We start from the raw sequence: 22,823 nt of genomic DNA, 5'->3' as shown, positions 1-22,823 counted from the left end.
TTCTCTTCCTTTTGGGTGTTTTCATAAGAATTATTATGAGGTGCCCAAAATTGACTTTCCTTTTCCTTTCAGATAAATCTATCTTTTAAAATTAATAATTTTGTAAATAATGGACTCTTCAAAAGACTAGTCAGTGAAAAGAAGAGAAGTGGTGGTTTAATGGTGGAAATAATTTATATGTGAGAAATGCCCGTTCAACTCTTGAAATTATTTTGTGGAATTTACTAATTTTAATGCAATAATATAACATGTTTGGGTTTTTTTTGTTGTTGTTGTTTTGGTAAGGGCATAATTAACAGTAAACAAATTAGATAACCTGGTGAAAATAAAACTATACTGTAAATTTTTACACAAAAAAAAATTTCTTAAAAAAATTATTTCTTGACATGTTTTATTTCTTTTGTGTTGGTACTTCTGTGCCTTGAAATTGATGGTACAACTGCCCTCAGATTTGGAGGGAATAAGTTCATCAACTTAAAAGTATACTACATTAACAATTATCTGACCTTCCCTTCACTTTGCTCATCATTGCCAGCTTCTCTGATCTTCCTCCTTAAATTTGGAGTCTTACTGAAAGCACTGCTTAAGCATCCACAGTGCCACTGTCCTAGCTTGCTTCATTTTATATTTGCTTCCTTTTAATTTCTCTCATATGTAAGTATAAATGTATAAATGCATAAGGCTTTTATATAGGATGCATTTCCTTAAAGATAGGAGGTGTCTTCATTGGTCAGCTGTAAATTAGCTGGCTAGGTTTCCATCTTCTTTGCCCAAATTAGTATTAGCTCAATAAATATTGATTCCATTATTGATTATATTATTCAGAAAAGATTCATTCTGGAAAAGAAGAGGTGTTTTGAATTCATTGTTAACTTGTTCATGAAAGAAAAATTGTCCTGCTTCCCCCAAAGTTGGGGCATCTCTTTATTTAAGTGGACAATGAATTGTGTTTACTTCTTTTTTTTCCCTAATAAATTCATTTATTTTTAACACATATTGCTTTATGAATCATGTTGGGAGAGAAAAATCAGGGCAAAAGGGAAAAACTATGGGAGAGGCTAAAAAAAACAAAACAGAAAAAAGAAGTGAGCATAGCATGTGTTGATTTACATTCAGTCTCCTTAGTTCTCTTTCCTGGATGCAGATGGCATTTTTTGTCCCAAGTCTATCGGGATTACTTTGGATCACTGAACTCCTGAGAATAACCAAACCTTTCATAGTTGATCTTTGCACATTCTTGCTGTTATTGTGTACAATGCATTACTGGTTCTGCTTGTTTTGTTCAGTATCAGTTCATGCAAATCTTTCCAGGCCTTTCTATAATCTGCTTGTTCATCATTTTTTATAGAACAACAATATTCCATTATCTTCATGTACCACAGTTTGTTCAGCCATTCTCTAATCAATGGGCATCCACTCCTTTTCCAATTCTTTGCTACTAAAAAGAGAGCTGCTCCAAGAGGGCAGCTAAGTGGCACAGTTGGATAGAGCATCACTCCTGAAGTCAGGAGGACCTGAGTTCAAATCTGGGTTCAGACACTTTAACACTTCCTGGCTGTGTGACCCTGGGCAAGTCACTTAATCTTGATTGTCAGAGAGAGAGAGAGAGAGATGCAAGAAACATTTTTGCACATGTGGGTCCTTTTCCCTTCTTTATGATTTTCTTGGAATGAGTCAAAGGGTATACACAGTTTGATAGCCCTTTGAGCATAGTTCCAAATTGTTCCCAGAAAAGTTGGTTCATTTCACAACTCCACCAACAATGTATCAGTGTCCCAGTTTTCCCACATCCCCTTCAATATTTATCATTATCTTTTCCTATCACCTTAGCCAATCTGAGAGGTGATTGTTTTAATTTGCATTTCTCTAATCAATAGTGATTTAGAACATTTTTTTCAAATAGTTACACATGGCTTCAATGTTGTCATCTGAAAATTGTCTGATCATATCCTTTGACCACTTAGCAATTGTGGAATGACTTGTATTGTTATAAATATGACACAGTTTTTTTTCATATTGTAGAAAGGCGACTTCTATCAGAAACACTGGCTGTAAAGATTTTTTCCCCAGCTTTGTATTTCCTTTTTAATCTTGTTTCTGTTTATTTTATTTGTGCAAAACCTTTTTAATTTAATGTAATCAAAATCATCCATATTGCCTTTCATAATATTGTCCAGTTCTTCTTTGGTCATAAATTCCTTCCTTCTCCAAAGATCCGATAGGCAAATTATCCCTTGTTTTCCTAATTTATTTACAGTATCATGCTTTATACCCAAATCACATACTCATTTTGACATTATTTTGATATGGGGTGTGAGATGTAGGTATAACCCAAGTTTCTGACATCTTATTTTCTAGTTTTCCCAGCAATTTTTGTCAAATCATGAGTTCCTATTCTAGAAGCTGGAGTTAGACTTTTACTGTTTTCTTTCTTTGAGATAATCTAAAAACATTAGTTTAACCAAGAAACTTATTTCTAAGCTCTTTTCACATCTCAGACATTTCTGATATTTCACATCTATGCCATTTCATATGGTAAGACTTCAGATATTGCTGGGGGTTTGTTTTGTTTTTGGTTTTACCTAAGATAGATATAATTAGAAATTTCCAAACTCTTGCTCTTTCAATTGGTAAAGGTGGGGTATTCAATTTTTAGTTAGGAACTTTTCAAGAACATCTTATCTATCATATATAATAGTTGGTCCAACTATTCTAGAAAACAATTTGGAGAACTATTCCTAAAAGGCTATAAAATTTGCACAACTTTGACTCAGCAATACCACATCTAGGTCTCTATCCCAAAGAGATCAAAGAAAAGGAGAAAGTCTCTATTTGTACAAAAATGTTTATAGCAACTCTTTTTGAGGTGGTAAAGAAGTGAAAATTGCAGGGATGCCCATTGATCAGGGAATGGCTGAACAAGTTGTGGCTTATGATTGTGATGGAATACTATTGGGCTGTAAGAAATTATTAGCGGATGGTTTCAGAAAAACCTGGAAAAACAGATGATTTAATGTATAGTGAGTGAGCAGAACCAGTATGCACAGTAATAGCAATAATGTGATGATAATCAAGTAGGAAGGGACTTAGCTACCCCAATCAAGACAGGGATCCAAGACAATTCCAAAGAGGGCATGAGGAAAAAAAAGCTATCTACTTCCAGAGAGAGAAGTGATAAACTCAGAGTATAGATCAAAGTATACTTTTTTCTTTTTTTTTCCTCTCTTTTTAAAATGTATATCTTAACTATATACATATGTATACATATATTGGATTTAACATATATTTTAACATATTTAACATGTGATAGACTACCTGCCATCTAGGGGAGGGAGAGGGGGGGAAGAAGGGGAAAAGTTGGAACAGAAGGCTTTGCAAGGGTCAATGTTGAAAAATTACTCATGCATATGTTTTGTAAATAAAAAGCTTTAATAAAAAAAAATTATATATTTTACAACATGGATAATATTGAACCTGAGTTTAAATCCAGTCTCAGTCATTTCCCGGCTTTGTGTTCTTGGACAAGTCATTTAATCTCTGTGTGGCTTAATCCATTGGAGTAGGAAATGGCAAACCACTCCAGTATCTTTGCCAAGAAAACTTCATCAACAATAGTGGCAAGCTGTGGTCCATAGGATCACAAAGACTTGGACATGACTGACTTATTGAAATACAATATAGAAAAAATATATTTTGTGTGTTTCACATGTATAATTGATATTATATTGTTTGCCTTCTCAAGAGGTTAGGAAGGGATGAGAAGAAGAAAGAAGTTGGAACTCCAAATTTAAAAATGAAATATATATTATATAGATGTATGTATGTATTTGAGCAATATTTAATGAACTATATTTTAAATTCCTAATAATTCTCAAATATAAGCTATTTGAAAGTATAATTGGATAAAATGGGAAAGTATGGCTTTTCATTTCATTAGATGACTTTAAGCAAATGCCTTGTCTAAGATGCTTGCTTTATAGGGGTACCTATAGCCACCCACTTGTTAGTCTATGAAGTCTCTTGTAACTGAGAGATCCTTTGTTTTTCTGGAAAAAAAAATAGTATGAATTAACAGATACTTTTAAAAACTTTAAAGTACTCTCTTTCAGAATGGGTTTATTTGTAAACATTTGAAGGATTGGTTTTGCTGTGTATGTGCCTTGATTTATCCTTTTAAAAAATTCATGTTTTCTTCCAAATTTTTAGGAAATGGCAAAAATCCTTAATCATCCACGAGTCTATGCTTTTCTGCATATACCAGTACAATCTGCCTCTGACAGTGTGTTAATGGAAATGAAAAGAGAATACTGTGTGGCAGACTTCAAACAAGTAGTGGATTTTCTGAAAGAAAAGTAAGTACTTATGAAAATAATAATTTCGTATTTTTTGTCAAGAATATGTGATAAGAATGTACTTACTTGCAACCTTATTATTAAAGAAACGAGAAAATGTGAGAATCTTTTGAAACTTTCAAAACCTCTGTATTTTCTAAGAAATAGACCTTTGATGTGGTTTATTCTTTCTCCTTAGTTTAAGCCAATATACATCTTTTCATGAAAATTTAATTTATACAAAATTGATAATCTTCCTACAACAATAAGAATTGTGACTTTTTCATGCTTGATCTGCTTGATATAAACCAACTTCATTTCATTTTGCTTAAAGTGGCTTTTTAAGATTTTATGCTTAATATTGACTATTACAGAGGCGCAATCATGACCTTTGCAGTGGAGAAATTTTAGAAAGAAATATTTTTTTGTTCATTACCTAAAATTGTTTTTATACATTCATTCATAAAGTTTCCTTTTAAAATTATAATTTAGGGAGGATTCCAGGAAAAGGGGACAGTAGGTTGGTAAATTTCAAGTTCTCCCAATTCCCCCAAAATAGAGCAGATTTGCTTCTCAGGGTGAACATAGATTTGGAGAAAAATCAAGAAGACTTGAGAGCAGGACCAGAGTCCTCCTGATTCAACCCAAGAAGATCTGAAGATAAACCTGGGGCCAGGATTGACCCCTGGGAAATACAAACAACTCAGGGCTAGCTCCACAGAAACACTAAAGCCCACAGGTGAGTGGATGTCAGCAGGAACCACAGAAACTTTCACCTCCCAGACTGTTTGTAGTGAGTCCAGCAAGACTGAGGGAATCTTGGCCTATTAGGATCAACAGGCCCAGCTGTGCTGCTGAACTTCAGCCCTGTGTGAGAGGGAACTAGCACCCTATAAAGTGCAGAGACAATGGAACAGGGATGCTGCCGTCTGTGGGCATTGGTGGGAGGGTGGAGCTCTTGCTTTGGGGTTCTTGGTCAGAGGGGAGAGTTGAAGTGAAGCCAGAGACACCATCCCCCCACCCTAGGATCAGAGGTGCTTTAATAAACTAATACTTCTTATTTAAAAAAACAAACAAGTAAAACAACAAGCTGGCAAAGAAGAAAGAACCTCACCATAGAAACATACTATGGGAACAGGGAAGACCAGGGTACATCTTCAGAGGAGGACACTGAAGTAAAAAAAGCTTCTTCTACCCCAAAGAGTAATATGAAATGGCTCCCTGCCTACAGAGGCATTAGTGGAGGGAGAGGAGGGCTGGTAGTTCTGAAAACCTCACATTGGGAATGGGTTCACTAGGCAACTCTACATATATAACATCAATGGTATAGCACCTTCCAAAATCTATAAAGAAATAATAAAGAAGGGATAGGCAAATGAGGAACCAAAGGAAGAAGAGAAGGGAGAGACCTCTGGGTGGGAGGAGGTTAACTAATAGTAAGCCAAGTTATGGAGCAGAATTTAATGAAAGAGTTAGCAGGGATAGGAAAGAAGTGTGCATGGGGGTGGTGGTGTATGTATGTATATAGCAACATAGGTATACATAAATATATCTTAACTAGCTTGGCAGTGGTGGTGGAGATGAAAGGGAGATATACATGTATATGTATATGTCTATATATGTTTATATAAATATATCCTTTCTTAACTATAGTGTGCTTGGGGGTGGGGAGGATAAAAGGGGTAAAAAAGAATAAAGTAAAAAAGGTGTGTAACAGAGAACAAAAGAATAATTTATGAGGAAGTAAAGAAAAGACAGACATTCATGAATATAATTTCTTCTATTAATACATGTATTTTCTTAAACTGATATTTGTTGGTATATATTTTGAATCCTCCCTGATTGTCTGCTGGGCACATGATAATGTTCTCTTTTCTTTTGTTTCATTTTGTTTTGTATTGCTTTTCTGTTTTGTTTTGTTTTTCTTAATCTGTTTCTTCAAATAAAATAAATTTGGGGAAAAAAAAACATTCTTCCATTTCAAAAAAATTACGATTTTTATTTGACAGTTACAGATGTCTATTTTATCAAAGCAAAATTACTATTGATAAAAATTAATTGATATTTACACTGACATAAAAACACATTTTATTTCCTTAGAAAAATCTCCAGCACTAATTATGCTCCTCAGAAATCATCATCATAAAATACTGAGTGCCTGCTTCTAGAAATTAGGAAAAAAGTGAGTTATCAAGGTAACCAAGCTTCACTTCAAGCCTAGTATAGCCTTCTGCCTTTGTTAATGTGTACCATCATTTGGATTTTGAAACCTAGGGCTTTGCTAGTTTCTCAGAATTTCTCTTTGTACACTCACCTCTCCTTCCCAACATATGTCCTTAAGAAAAATTATTTCTTTGTTGCGGTTTAGCTATTTTCAACTGTGTGTTACCCTATGGATCATACTGCACCAATACTTTCTCTTGAGGTTTTCTTGGTAAAAATACTGGAATGGCTTTCTTGGCATTCTTTTTTGGCTTCCTTTCTTTTTCAGTGAATTAAAGTAAACATAGTTTAAATGACTTGCCCAGGATCAAACAGCTGGAAAATATCTGAGGCCAGACTTAAAGTCAGGTCTTCCTCATTCCAAATCCAGTGCCTAAACTTGATTGCCTAACTTAGTTTTACATGTCTGCTGAAATACTATTGTCATGTGACTCTTTTATGAGTACTCTAAATCAAGTATTTTTTCCCCTTTAACCAGTCATTCAACCTAGGTAACCATGTTTCATTTTTTACACTTTTTTCCCCATATTTATTTTGACTCCACACTCCTTCATTCTTTTTTCTTCATATTTTGTTTTACTTTATTTCAATCTTAGGTATTTCTGAATTATCCTGATAACATAATATTTATGTTAATAGAAATACAAATAAGTGTTTGAATATGCATGCCAGTGAGCTGAAAAAAAAAGTTACAGGAGAAACTCATAATTTCTACTGAAAATGAAATGGTTGAATTTATTAGTTTGCAAATGTAGAAAACAGGGTAATAATACTTCCATGATACTTTCAAATTTTTAGCAACAATGTAAATTTTAATCAAGAATATAAAGTTTTTTTTTTTTAAATTGCAGTTGTCTATGATTGATTTTATTAGTTTTTTATTAACTTCTCTGAAGAAAAGTATTTCTACTATGTATTTATACCGTTTCTGAATAACTAATCTATCTGGCATAAAAGAATCCTCTTGCAATTGTTGGCACTGATAAATGGAATGTTTCAAAAGTACATAAAATGTACTGCACCTGTGAAGGCTCTTGATTCTTACTTACTGAAGCAATAGCAAATAATGCACACAGTTCATGATTCTTTCACAATTCTTGCCAAGTGTAGGCATGCTTTTTATTACCTAAAGTAGCCAAGAACACTTTTTAAATAGTTCTTTGTGGGAATGAAATAAAGAAAAGTTTGGAAATCAGTATCTATTTCTTCCTTTCACTTTTAGATAAAGTTGATTCATTTCTTTAAGATAGGATAGTTTGATTCTTAACTAAGCAGATTTTTGATTCAGCTTCATAGATGTTTGTGATCAATGTACTTGTTTTGTCTGTCACATCTTTAGTAGTTTCATCAGCATCTTTTAGCCATCCCTGAATAGAGGAAGGGAAAAGGACATATTTGAAAATTAAAATATCGACAGAAGATAATAAAATAAAAAGTTATAGACAAGGTAAAAGACATAGCTGATCTTTCATTCTTTTAACCTATATTTATTGCAATATCATAGAATTTAGTAATTCTGAACTTAAGATATCAGGCCTTTAGGGTTGAACTAGTTTGGCCTCAGCCTATTATGAAATCCTCTCAACGACATTCTGATACTTGTTTCTACAGGCTTCACAAAAATATCTGCTAGGGAAAGGGAGCTTATTCTCATCCCAGGCAGCCTTTTTCCTCAACTCATTTTCAACTATGATGGAGAGAGATTATGTACTGAAAAGATCTTAACAAGAGTATTTGTTAGTGAATTTTAGCCATCCTTATATTTCTATGGCACATACATTTTGCAAACATTGAGGGTTTTTTTCTTTCTGTTTGGAAGAAACAGGATTTGGTCAAATGGATTAATGTCTCAAAATGTTTTTTCTGCAATCCCCAAAGCTTTGTCCTTCCCCTATATATGTAAACTGACCCAGGATTTTAGGAAGTTTACAGTTAATTCATACCTTCCTAGCACTAACTTTGGGTAATTGAATTGGGTTACATTTTTGTTAATCACATAGAAAAGACCTGCTGGTTTTGCTGTTTTCCCATTTGTACCAAGACCAAAGTGAAAAGAGGCTTTATAATTTATTATGGAGTAATAACTAAACTATAAAATTGTTATTATTTACATTGTCATTTCCTTTGCTTTTCTATTTCTGCATTTTAAATATTGGTGTATTTTGATCAAAACTATGCCTTTCCTCTCCCCTTAGTTTTACTGTCATGAAAAGTATAAATTATTCTAATTGGTTAAGTAATTTAGAAATAGGTTTCATTTTTCACTCTCTAGTATGTTTCAGCTTTCTAAAATTTTACATTAAAAATTTTAAGAAGGGGGCAGCTAGGTGGCACAGTGCATAGAGTACTAGTCCTGAAGTCGGGAGGGCCTGAGTTCAAATTTGGCCTCAGACACTTAACACTCCCTACCTGTGTGACCCTGGGCAAGTCATTTAACCCCAATTGTCTCAGTAAAAAAAAAGAAGCCATTGTCTTGGTCAGTTTCCTCAAAGGATTCAGTATTTTAACTCCACCCTCATCATTTAGAACTGAAATTCAGATAAGAGTTCTTGCTTACCTGAAGTTGCAGGTTTTAAAACTCAAGAGCTCAATAATATTTATGATAGAGTTTGTGGAAATGGAATCTTTTTAATTAATTTTCTTTACAGTTTAAATAGGCCCATGTTTTTGCTAGGAGCACTACAGGTTTACATATGAACCAACTTGAAGCTGATTCATTATTCTCTTCACTTGTTTGAAAGTTGGCAGCTATTATAATAACAGCAGCTGGATTTCGGATAACATAGTAGTTCTGGCACATGTCGGGGCATATGGGAATTTATTAAATCATGCAACCTTTGCAAAAAAGGAATGTCTGAATTACTTAATATCCAAATTTGAAACAGCTGGTCACAAGAAGACAATCATCTCCGACTTGAATCATTTCCTTCAGACTATTGATAATTTAGTAGTAGATGTAATAATTAATTTGATGTCTTTTTAATACAAAAAAAAAATTTTTTTTGATTTTTGAAAACAATAGATTCTTGAGAACTTAGAACCTACTTTATTACATACAAAAACAGATGAGATTATGTTAATGTCCTAAATATTCCAATTCTTTTAAAACAATTATACTACATTATATAAATTATTTGTTAAGAAATCTAATTCTCATATTAAGTAATTACATGTAAGAATCTTGCTGCTTCTATTCAATTATATCTTCTTGTGATTAAATGCAAAGAAAGTGCTCCTGTCTTTTTCCAAAAAGCTTTTTACTGTCATTATAGAAGTGCCACCAAGCCCTGTTTCTATTTCATGCTTTATTGCATCTCAGAACCATTTTATTCTTGGTATATTTGCTGAGCAAAGTAACATTTGCAAATTTGTGTATTCACAGATTTTTGCTTATCCCTTTACAAAATTTCTCCAATTAGGGTATATTGAGGTACAGATGCCTAATTGTAAAGTCTGGTCTAGCTCTCTGGAGGACCTCGGGATCAGCCCGAGTCCTTGGTCTTACTGGAGGAGTGAAGGAGGCAGGAGGGCCACATAGCTGGTCAAAGATGGAATCTGGAATCTGGCATCTCAGTCTGTGACTGAAAGCTATGGCTGAGAGCTGTGACTGAAAAAGAGCATTGTGTCTGAGGCTCCCTTAAATACCTCAGTACTAAATATATACGTAATTATAAGTACCTTGCTGACCTAGATTTAAGTACACCTTTTCAGCGTCCTAGCCCTCTACATCTCTTGCTTTCTTTTGTTTTAGAACACAGGTGGTCATGCCCTCTCAGACTTCTCAGGAAGGGAGGTGAAAACACCAAAGGGAAATGGGAAGTCAAAGCAGATATTGTTAGCTGGTTTCCTCTGGGCTAAAATTGAAACAGATATACATAAATCCATCAGCATGGGAAGTATTACACAAGTACATAGTAATATAATTCAGGCTAGTAGTGATGTAACAAACAACATGAGTCAGCATGATGATATAACAAACAGTATGAATATACAAGTTCATAAGTCCAAGAAGGAGGGTATATATATAGTAATCACACATACACCTCCTTCAGCAGCCAAGAGATAGTCCAAAACCAATCTATTGTCCATTACTTCACGTGGCAGAATACAATGATTCAAAGACATGCTCCTTTTCAATATTTAGGATATGAAGTATACCCTAAGGCGCTTACAGTATAAAAACTTTCCTTAAGAACAGAGAAGCTAAACACCTTAAATAACTTTCAGAAATTGATGGGAGATATCCAATGGATGCATCCAGTGTTAGGCTTGACTAACTATCAATTGCAACCATTATATGACATTTTAAACTTCACCATGTCAGCTTACAAAAGCTCAAGAGGCTTTGAGAGAAGTTGAACTGGCTTTATCCAATATGGTTGAAAGAGTTACTCAAAAACCCTTGGAAATATCAGTTTTTGCTACACAAGAGACTCCACAGTAGTTCTTCATCAAGGACACGATATAATAGTGGGTGAACCTCCCAGCACAACCAGAACAAAGCCTTACTCCTTATCCAGTGCTTGTGGCTAGAATTTTATTAAAGGTCGTTAAGCGAGCAATACAATTATCTGGGATAAGACCTGACAAGATATACACCTTTTATACCAATGCACAGATTAATGTATGCTGTGAAACCATCCCAGAGAGGCAAATTTTATTAACCATGGCCCCAAATTTTACACACGGGTCTCCATTAAAGATAACCTGGCTATTACATAATTGACAATGGATTTTTGAAGAAAAGGTTTCTAAAGTTCCTCTTAAAGGAACAACTATCTTTACAGATGCATCCAAACATAACATTTGTGCTGTATATTCTCATGACTTAACTAAAAATAGAGTTGTTAGAACTCCTTTTCAATCCACTCAGCAGAATGAATTGTATGCAATCATGCTAGCTCTTCCTTATTATCCAGGAGATGTCAATATAATATCTGATTCAGCTTATTCAAATAATTGCCACAGCCCAAATAATATTTGTAGCTTCCAATATATATCACCTCTTCCTTTATATCTTCAAGAGCAAGTAAGGAAGAATCCAGGTAAGATTTATATCTTGCATGTCCACACTCATAGTGGACTTCCAGGTCCTATTTTTATGGAAATTCAAAGGCAGATAGCCTTCTCCATGTTAACCAATACTCCTTTATTTCAGACAGCCCAAGAATCTCATTCTAAATATCAGCAGGTTGCTTGAGCTTTACATTTGCAATTTGGGATAACAAAAGAGGAAGCTAGGAGCATAGTAAAAGGCTGTACACCCTCCCTTCAAGGAAAGTCCCTCATGATTTGAGACCCAATGAAATTTGGCAAATGGATGTAACCCATTATAAATCTTTTGGTCATCTGTCTTTTATCCACGTTGTACTAAGCACATTTTCAGAGTTCCAGCCCTCTATACCTAATCATAAACTATTAAATAATATATGTTTTTAATGTGAAAATTTTGAAATAAATAATGAAATTTTGTCTTTTCCCAGAATAACTAGAAAATGCAGAAAATAGATGTCTGGAAAGTTAACTCATTAGTATTACCTTTTGTTTGGTTGTTAATAACTAAGATGGTTCTATGATCTCATCAAAATAGATATTTCCTCCCATTGATGTAGATCATTATCTATATATCATTCTCCACATTTTTTTCCCCATAAGCCATGATAAGACTTTCATAAAGAATATATCCAGTCCTTTTGAGGTCATCTTGAAATTTCTTTAATCCTTCAAAGATACCAGTCAAATACAAACTCTATTCACCTATAGGTTTTCTTTCATACTATGTGACTGCCAACCATCATTTCTGAAAGAGGGATGACTAATACATCTCAGGAACAAATAATACTCTTTTATCAGGATACATTTATTTACTATATGTCTTTCTGTTTCCATGTGAGTCACCCTTAATGTTTTATTCTTCTAAGAGCCTTTATTCACATTCATGTAGTATCACAGCAAGAATATTGTTGTTCAAAAGATTTTTTTTTATTAAAGCTTTTTATTTACAAAGCATATGCATAGGTAACTTTTCCAACATTGACCCTTGTATATGTATATGTATATGTATATGTATATGTATATGTATATGTATATGTATATGTATAACCTTTTGTTCCAAATTTTCCCCTCCTTCCCCTCCCCCCTTCCCCTACTTACCTGGCAGATAACCCAGTACATTTTAAATATGTTGAAATATATGTTAGATCCAATATATGTATACATATTTATACAGTTATCTTGCTGCACAAGAAAAATTAGATCAAGAAGGAAGAAAAAGAAAGACTGAGAAAAAAAAATGCAAGCAAATAACACAGAGAGAGAGAATGCAATGTTGTGGTCCACACTCTGTTCCCATGATTCTTTTTCTGGATATAGATGGCTTTCTTCATCACTGAACAAGTAGAACTGGGTTGAATCATCTCAATGTTGAAGAGAGCCATGTCCATCAGAATGGATCATGGTATAGTCTTGTTGTTGCTGTATATAATGATCTCCTGATTCTGCTCATTTCACTTCGTATCAGTTCATGTAGATCTCTCCAGGCCTTTCTGAAATCATCCTGTTGGTCATTTCTTACAAAATTATAATATTCCATAATATTTACATGCCATAATTTATTCAGCTCTTCTCCAGTTGATGGGTATCCACTGAGTTTCCAATTTCTTGCCACTACAAAGAAGGCTGCCACAAACATTTTTGCACATATGGGTCTCTTTCCCTCCTTTAGGATCTGTTAGGGATATAAGTCCAGTAGAAACACTGCTGGATCAAAGGATACTGCACAATTTGATAACTTTTTGAGCATAGTTCCAAACTACTTTCCAGAATGGTTGGGTCTATTCACAGTTCCACCAACAATGCATCAGTGTCCCAGTTTTCCCACATCCCCTCCAACATTAGTCATTATCTTTTCCTGTCATCTTAGCCAATCTGAGAGGTGGTTATTTTAATTCGCATTTTTCTAATCAATAGTGGTTTGTAGCATCTTTTCTTGTGGATACAAATAGTTTCAATTTCTTCATCTGAAAATTGTTCATATCCTTTGACCATTTATAAATTGGAGAATGACTTGATGAACTATTATAAATTTGAGTCAGTTCTCTATATATTTTAGAAATTAGGACTTTATGGATCCTTTGGATGTAAAAATGTTTTCCCAGTTTATTACTTCCATCTAATCTTGTCTGCCTTAGTTTTGTTTGTACAAAAACTTTTTAACTTAATATAATCAGAATTATCTATTTTATGATCAGTAATGATTTCTAGTTCTTTTTTGGTCACACATTCCTTCCTTTTCCACAAATCTGAGAGTTAAACTATCCAGTATTCTTCTAATTTCTTTATAATATCATTCTTTATGTTTAAATCATGAACTCATTTCGACCTTATCTTGATATGGTATTAGGTATGGGTCTATGCCTGCTTTCTGCCATACAAGTTTCCAATTTTCTCAACAGTTTTTGTCAGATAGTGAATTCTTATCCCAAAAGCCTGGGGCCTTTGGGGTTTCTCAAATACTAGATTGTTATGGTCATTGGCTATTTTGTTCTGTGAACCTAACCTGTTCCACTGATCAACTTCTCTATTTCTTAGCCAGTACCAAATGATATTGATGATCACTGCTTCATAATATAGTTTTAGATCTGGCACAGCTAGACCACCTTTATTTGCTTTTCTTTTCCTTAGGTCCTTTGAAGTTCTTGATCTTTTGTTCTTCCAGATGAATTTGTTGTTATTTTTTCTAGGTCATTAAAGTAGTTTCTTGTGAGTTTGATTGGTATAGCACTAAATAAATAGATTAATTTAGGGAGTGTTGTCATCTTTATTATATTTACTCGACCTCTTCACGAATACTTGATATTTTTCCAATTGTTTAGATCTGACTTTATTTGTGTGAAAAGTGTTTTGTGAAAGTTTTGCTTATATAGTTCCTGACTTTCCCTTGGCAGATTAATTCCCAAATATTTTATACTATTGAAAGTTATTTTAAATGTAATTTCCCTTTGTGTTTCTTGCTGTTGGATTTTGTTAGTGATGTATAAAAAATGCTGAGGAATTATGTGGATTTATTTTGTATCCTGCAAGTTTGCTAAAATTGTGGATTATTTTTAATAGCTTTTTAGTAGAATCTCTAGGGTTCTCTAAGTATACCATCATAGCAATTGCAAAGAATGATAATTTGGTTTCCTCATTACCTACTCTAATTCCTTTAATCTCTTTTTCTTCTTTTGTTACCAAGACTATCATTTCTAATACAATATTGAATAACAGTGGTGATAGTGGGCAAACTTGTTTCATCCCTGATATTATTGGGAATAATTCTAGTTTATCCCCATTACATATGATTGCTGATGATTTTAAATAGATGCTACTACTGATTATTTTAAGGAAAAGTCCATTTATTCCTATACTCTCTAGTGTTTAATAGGAATGGGTGTTGGATTTTATCAAGTGCTTTTTCTGCATCTTTTGAGATAATCATATGATTTTTGTTAATTTAGTCACTGATACAGGCAATTATGCTAATAGTTTTCCTAATACTGAACCTGGTATATTCTACTTGGTCGTGGTGATGATGATCTGTAATCTCTTTGCTAACATTTTATTTTAATAATTATAACTTTTTATTGACAGAACCCATGCTGGGTAATTTTTTTACAACATTATCCCTTGCACTCACTTCTGTTCTGACTTTTACCCTCCCTCCCTCCACTCTCTCCCCCAGATGGCAAGCAGTCCTATACATGTTAAATATGTCACAGTATATCCTAGACACAATATATGTGTGCAGAACCTAACAGTTCTCTTGTTGCACAGAAAGAATTGGATTCAGAAGATAAAAATAACCCGGGAAGAAAAACAAAAATGCAGAGTTTACATTCATTTCCCAGTGTTCTTTCTTTGGGTGTAGCTGTTTCTGTCCTTCATTGATCAATTGAAACTGAGTGTTAGATCTTCTCTTTGTCAAAGAAATCCACTTCCATCAGATTACATCCTCATACAGTTATTGTTGTTGAAGTATATAATGATCTCCTGGTTCTGCTCATTTCACTTAGCATCAGTTTATGTAAGTCTCTCTAGGCTTCTCTGTATTCATCTTGCTGGTCATTTCTTACAGAACAATAATATTCCTTAACATTCGTATACCACAATTTACCCAACCATTCTCCAATTGATGGACATCCATTCATTTTCCAGTTTCTAGCCACTACAAACAGGGCTGCCACAAACATTTTGGCACATACAGGTCCCTTTCCCTTCTTTAGTATCTCTTTGGGGTATAAGCCCAGTAGCAGCACTGCTAGGTCAAAGGGTATGCACAGTTTGATAACTTTTGGGGCATAATTCCAGATTGCTCTCCAGAATGGTTGGATTCGTTCACAGCTCCACCAACAATGCATCAGTGTCCCAGTTTTCCCGCGTCCCCTCCAACAATCATCATTATTTTTACCTGTCATCTTAGCCAATCTGACAGGTGTGTAGTGGTATCTCAGAGTTGTCTTAGTTTGCATTTCTCTTATCAATAGTGATTTGGAACACCCTTTCATATGAATGGAAATAGTTTCAATTTCATCATCTGAAAATTGTCTGTTCATATCCTTTGACCATTCATCAATTCGAGAATGTCTTGATTTCTTATAAATTAGAGTCAATTCTCTATATATTTTGGAAATGAGGCCTTTATCAGAACCTTTAACTGTGAAAATGTTTTCCCAGTTTGTTGCTTCCCTTCTAATCTTGTTTGCATTAGTTTTGTTTGTACAAAGGCTTTTTAATTTCATATAATCAAAATTTTCTATTTTGTGATCAGTAATGGTCTCTATTTTATCTTTGGTCACAAATTTCTTCCTCCTCCACAAGTCTGAGAGGTAAACTATCCTATGTTCCTCTAATTTATTTATAATCTCATTCTTTATGTCTAAATTATGGACCCATTTTGATCTTATTTTGGTATACGGTGTTAAGTGTGGGTCCATGCCTAATTTCTGCCATACTAATTTCCAGTTTTCCCAGCAGTTTTTGTCAAATGATAAATTCTTATCCCAAAAATTAGGATCTTTGGGTTTGTAAACACTAGATTGCTATAGTTGACTATTTTGTCTTGTGAACCTAACCTATTCCACTGATCATCTAATCTTTTTCTTAGCCAATACCAAATGGTTTTGGTGACCGCTGCTTTATAATATAGTTTTAGATCAGGTACAGCTAGGCCACCTTCATTTGATTTTTTTTTTTTCATTAATTCCCTTGAGATTTTAGACCTTTTGTTTTTCCATATGAATTTTGTTGTTATTTTTTCTAGATCATTAAAATATTTTCTTGGAAGTCTGATTGGTATAGCACTAAATAAATAGATTAGGGAGTATTGTCATTTTTATTATATTCACTCAGCCTATCAAAGAGCACTTAATATTTTTCCAATTATTTAAATCTGACTTTATTTGTGTGGAAAGTTTTTTTGTAATTTTGCTCATATAATTCCTGACTTTACTTTGGTAGATAAATTCCCAAATATTTTATGCTATCGACAGTTATTTTAAATGGAATTTCTATTTGTATCTCTTGCTGTTGGATTTTGTTGGTGATGCTTAAAAATGCTGAGGTTTTATGTGGATTTATTTTGTATTCTGCAACTTTGCTAAAGTTATGAATTATTTCTAATAGCTTTTTAGTAGAATCTCTGGGGTTCTCTATACCATCATATCATCTGCAAAGAGTGATAGTTTGGTTTCCTCATTACCTACTCTAATTACTTTAATCTCTTTCTCGAGTCTTATTGCCGAGGCTAGCATTTCTAATACAATATCATCCCTGATATTATTGGGAATAGTTCTAGTTTATCTGCATTACATATGGTTGCTGATGATTTTAAATAGATGCTGCTACTGATTATTTTAAGGAAAACTCCATGTATTCCTATATTCTCTAGTGTTTTTAATAGGAATGAATGTTGGATTTTATCAAATGCTTTTTTTGCATCTATTGAGATGATTATATGGTTTTTGTTAATTTGGTTATTGATATAGTCAAATATGCTAATAATTTTCCTAACATTGAACCAGCTCTGCATTCCTGGTATAAATCCTACTTGATCATAGTGTATTATCCTGGGATGATTTTCTGTAATCTTTTTGCTAATATTTTATTTAAAATTTTAGCATCAATATTCATTAGGGAGATTGGTCTATAATTTTCTTTCTCTGTTTTCAACCTACCTTTTTTAGGTATCAGTGCCATATTTTTGTCATAAAAGGAATTTGGTAGCACTCCTTCATTCCCTATTTTTTCAAATAGCTTATATTGTTTGGAGGCTAATTATTCTGTAAATGTTTTGTAGAATTTACATGTAAATCCATCTGGTCCTGGGGATTTTTTCATAGGGAGTTGATTAATATTTTGTTCTATTTCTTTTTCTAAATTGGGACTATTTAGTAATTTATTTCCTCTTCTGTTAATCTGGGCAATCCATATTTTTGTAGCTATTGCTCCATTTTCCTTAGATTGTCAAGTTTATTGGCATACATTTGGGCAAAGTATCTCCTGATAATTGCTCTAGTTTCTTTAATTGGTGTTCAGTTGTCCCTTTTCATTTTTGAGACTAACAATTTGATTTTCTATAAAAAAAATAAAAAATAAATAAATAAAAATAAATTAAAAAATTTGATTTTCCTCTTTCCTTTTTCTAATCAAATTAATCAAAGATTTATTTTGTTGTTCAACCAGCTTTTAGTTTTATTTATTAATTCAATAGTTTTTTTTTGTTGTTGTTTATTTGTTTGTTTCAGTTTTATCGAAGTCTCCTTTTATTTCTAGAATTTCAAGTTTGGTATTTGATTGGGGGGGTTTACTTTGTTCTTTTTTTATTTTTTAGTTGCAAGTCCAATTCATGGATCTTCTCTTTCTCTATTTTATGCAAGCAAGCATCTAGAGATGTAAAATTTTTTCTCATTGCTGCTTTGGCTGCATTCCACAAATTTTGGTATGTTCTCTCATTATTGTCATTCTCTTGGATGAAATTTTTGATTGTGTTTGATTTGCTGTTTCATCCATTCATTCTTTAGGATGAGATTATTGTTTCCAATTTCTTTTTAGTCCATTTTCCTCTGGCCCTTTATCGAATGCAATATTTATTACGTCATGGTCTGAAAAAAAATGCACTTACTATTTCTGCCTTTCTGCATTTGATTTTGAGGTCCTTATGTCCTATTATATGATCATTTTTTGTATAGGTTCCATGAACTTCCGAGAAGAAAGGGTATTCCTTTCTGTCTCCATTACATATTCTTCAAAAATGTCTATCTAGTTTTTCTTGTATTTTTTTTTTTACCTCTTTAACTTCTTTCTTATTTATTTTGTGATTTGATTTATCTAGTTCTTAGAGAGCAAGGTTGAGATCTCCCACTATTATAGTTTGTTTTGCTGTCTATTTCTTCTTGTAACTCTCTTCTTAACTTCTCCTTTAGGAATTTAGATGCTATACCACCTGGTGCATTTATGTTTAATATTGATATTGCTTCATTATCTATAGTACCCTTTAGCAAGTTGTAGTTTCCTTCCTTATCTCTTTTAATTAGATCAAGTTTTGCTTTTGCTTGAGCTGAGATCAGGATGGCTACCCCTGCTTTTTTTTTTTTTTTTTTTTACTTTACCTGAATCATAATTGATTCTGCTCCAGCCTTTTACCTTTATTCTGTATGTGTCACTGTACTTTAAATGTGTTTCTTGTAAAAACCATATTGTAGGATTCTGACTTTTAATCCAATCTATCTGCCTCCGCTTTATGGGAAAGTTCACCCCCTTCATATTTAGGGTTAAAACTACTAATTTTTAATTTCCTGCCATCTTGTTAACCCCAAATTATAGTTTTCTCTTTCCTTTTCCCCTTTTCATCCTCCTTTTCTCCTACTATTTCTCTTTTTCCTTCTATTTAGCCTATACCTTCCCTTTCCCCCTTTCCCCTCCCTTTCACCAAATATATCTAATATTCTTTCTTTGGACCAAATGTGATTAGAGTAAGATTCACACAATATTCGTCATTCTCCCTTCTTTCCCTCAATTATAATATGTTTTTTTGCCTCTTCCTGAGATGTAATTTCCCTCATTTTTTCTCCACTTTCCCTTTTTTTTTCTGTTACAATCTCCTTTCCATCTCTAGTTTTGTTTTATATTATAACAGTAAAATCATATTATACTTGTACTCTCGATGTATACCCAAAACAGAAATATTGTTCTCAAGAGTTTTTTTTTCCCCTTTTTAACCTTTTTATGCTTCTCTTGAGTTCTATATTTGGAGGTCAAATTTTTTGTTTCGCTCTGGTCTTTTCATCAAAAATAAATGGAATTTACCAGTTTCATTGAATGTCCATCTTCTTTCCTGAAAGAAAATGCTCAGTTTAGCAGGGTGATTTATTCTTGGCTGTATTCTAAGTTCCTTCACTTTTCGGAATATCAGATTCCAGGCCCTTATATCCTTAAGTAGAAACTTCTAGATCCTGAGTAATCATTATTGTGGCTTCTTGGTATTTGAATTATTTCTTTCTGGCTGCTTATAATATTTTTTTCCTTGGTCTGATAGTTTTTCTCTGCCTCTTCCTGAGATGCAATTTCCCCATTTTCCTCCACTTTCCCCAATTTTTGTCATGGATTCCTTCTGAAATTTGGTCAAACCTTTGGACTCCATTTCAGAATAATATTTTGAAATGAATACCATAAAATGATATTATAAAGAAAATCAATTGCATTAAAATATATTTTGAAAAAACTTTAAGAAAATATTTTGCCCAATCCAAATTAGGTTAAAAAGTTGTCTACTTTCTGCTTTCATTGCTTACTGTGGTTTTTTCCATCAAAATTAATTAGTTGTACTACTCCTTATATAACTGTGGCCATCCTTATTCTTTTATTCACTTAAAATTATTTATACAGTAGTGTTTTAACTTTTAAATGTATGCTTTTTGGTACTTCCCCTCCTACTTTGTAGCCCTTCAGTCAAATTAATACCTCCTCCTTCAACTTACCCTTACAGGAAACAGTCTTAACTGTAATGTCCAGGCTAGCTTTCTGGATGGCCTTGGGAGCAGCCTTAGTCTCAGCAGAATAATTACCAGGAGAATAGTCAGGAATAAAATCCAGTCATTATTCTCTCTTTCAGTCTCCCAGTCTAAACCACTCTGCTCCACAGTCTCCTCCAGCAATCTGATTCACAGTCAGATTGACTGTCCCCAGTCTCCCCCAGCAGCCTGCCAGTCTGCCAGTCTCCCCCATAGTGCAGAAGGCAGGAGAGCCACCATGAAGATGGTCAAAGATAGAATGTCTCTCTCTTCTAGTCCTTTTTAGCCTTTATATATCTTATTGTAATTACAGCATACTGATTATCTGTGAACTTGGAGAACCATTACATCACCATGCTAAGTACTAAGTATATATGTGAACTAGAAAACCATTATATCATCAGTTCCACTGAGTTAACACCTTGTTTCAAGTATATTTCTCCAAAGTTTCACCCTCTACACTTAACTAAATGATTTAGAAATTCAATTCAATTTCTTTCTATGGATATATCATCTCCTTCCAAATAGCTCATTTGTTTTTATCACTTACACTATGTGTTAGTTGCCTCAAGGAGAGAGTGATGAGGATGAAGAAATTGTGTTGTTTATTAATTGATTGAAAGAAATATGGATTATAGAGTAAGAAGGAATTTGAAGGAATATATTAACCTATCTTCAATTATTTGAAAGCTTATCAAATCTAAGAATGATTATTCCTTTTTTTCTCAATTTTAAAAACAAGACTAAAATGCCATTGGGAAGGTTTTAGGAAAGCAGGATTTGCGTTGAGTTTTGTTTTGTTTTGTTGTATTTTTGCCTCTTTTTGTATCCTTGGTACTCAACACAATGTCTGGTACATAGAATAAGCTTAATATGGTTATTGATAAATTTATCGATTGGCTTACTGTAGGAGGTTAATAAGTCTCCTGATATTAGAGGACATCAAGCAGAGACTGTCAGTCTAGTTTTAGGTGAAATTTGTTCATGCTTTGGTATAAAGACTACCAAATTACCTGCAGTACCTTCTATTGTTGAGATTTCCTATCCAGTTTGCAGAGCCACTAAGTGGCAACTCACAAAGCCAAGGTTTGTGACTCAAATCCTGGCTCTTTTTGTTATACTGCACTGAAGTATAAGCTTTAAGCACCATATACCCAATTTCATTTGTTAACATTAATATAAAATAATGGAAAAATTTAAAGTAACATGTTCAAACTTAACTTGTTTTTCTCTTTTGTATTTGAAAACTGTTCAGCCACTTAACTGTTCAGCCACTTCTTTGCTAAATCTACTGTTAGGTATGCTTCTTAGGATGAGAAATTGTTGCTTTCAGCTCATGAAGTTATTGGTTAGAAATTGGCTGACACCCATGCATTACTTTTGATGGCATTGGTAGTAGCTTGGGATATTGATTGGCTTGTTAGATCCCTTCTATTAGTTTTCCTTCCCCTGCAAGCTCTAGTTTTTTTCCTTCTAGCATACTTTTGTACCATATTACTTTAGCCATAATTTTGCTTCTCCAGTTTAGAATAGGGAAAAAAAGAAGAAAGGGGAGTAAACCACAGAGGCCCATCTGTAGTCTACAACAGCTTGTTTCTACCTCAGGAATTGTTTCCTCCAGTCAGAATATAAATCCATGGGTGACTTTGTTTTCAATCATTTGCACCATGTTTTATGAAAACTTGATAGCCTGATAATAATTACTAATTAGCCCACCATTGTGCCTTTCATGTTTTAAAATAAATATGTGGTTCTTAAAGGAGCTTTTCCCTTTGTATTTTCTGAAGCTTTTAATTGCATCTTGAACATAAATGAGCACTTTTTAAATACAAGTTCATTTTCTCTTAGTGGCTGTTCAGGGTTTACAATTTTCTCCTTCTTAGGTATTCAGAACAGTTCATTTTCAGAGTAAAATCGTGTAAATAAGATGCAGATATGTTCATTCTTTGAGGAAATGTTGTTTTCATTCAGCCTGTCTAATAATGAATACTATTCACACATATTTTTTCTTAGTTTATGGATCAATCTGTTGATTTACGCATTTGCAAGAAGCATAGATTCCTTGGAAATTTGGACTGAAGAAATTTACGTCAGTGGCTAGTTTGTTCTTATTCTTCTATCAACAGTTCTATTAATTGGGTTTCACTGTGTTGGGTTTTTTTTTTCCCCTTTTAAATAATATATGTCTTCAAGAATTACACTATAATTAAACTTTTTGAAG

At 33.4% G+C, this 22,823-nt stretch overlaps 1 protein-coding gene across 3 annotated transcripts in view; it reads left to right on the top strand.

Moving 5' to 3' along the window:
- Window positions 1–22,823, top strand: part of CDKAL1 (CDK5 regulatory subunit associated protein 1 like 1) — a 659,925-nt gene that overhangs the window by 399,187 nt on the left and 237,915 nt on the right. For all 3 annotated transcript variants that reach the window (XM_031946787.1, XM_003760138.4, XM_012541612.3), the window contains exon 11: window positions 4,207–4,352. In XM_031946787.1, coding sequence (XP_031802647.1) covers window positions 4,207–4,352 — 146 coding nt within the window. The remainder of the gene's footprint in view (window positions 1–4,206; window positions 4,353–22,823) is intronic.

The sequence above is a fragment of the Sarcophilus harrisii genome, chromosome 1, assembly GCF_902635505.1.
Source record: "Sarcophilus harrisii chromosome 1, mSarHar1.11, whole genome shotgun sequence".
Lineage (NCBI taxonomy): Eukaryota > Metazoa > Chordata > Mammalia > Dasyuromorphia > Dasyuridae > Sarcophilus > Sarcophilus harrisii.
Note: the sequence above shows the minus strand (reverse complement) of the source record. Positions and strands in the feature narration are given on the sequence as shown.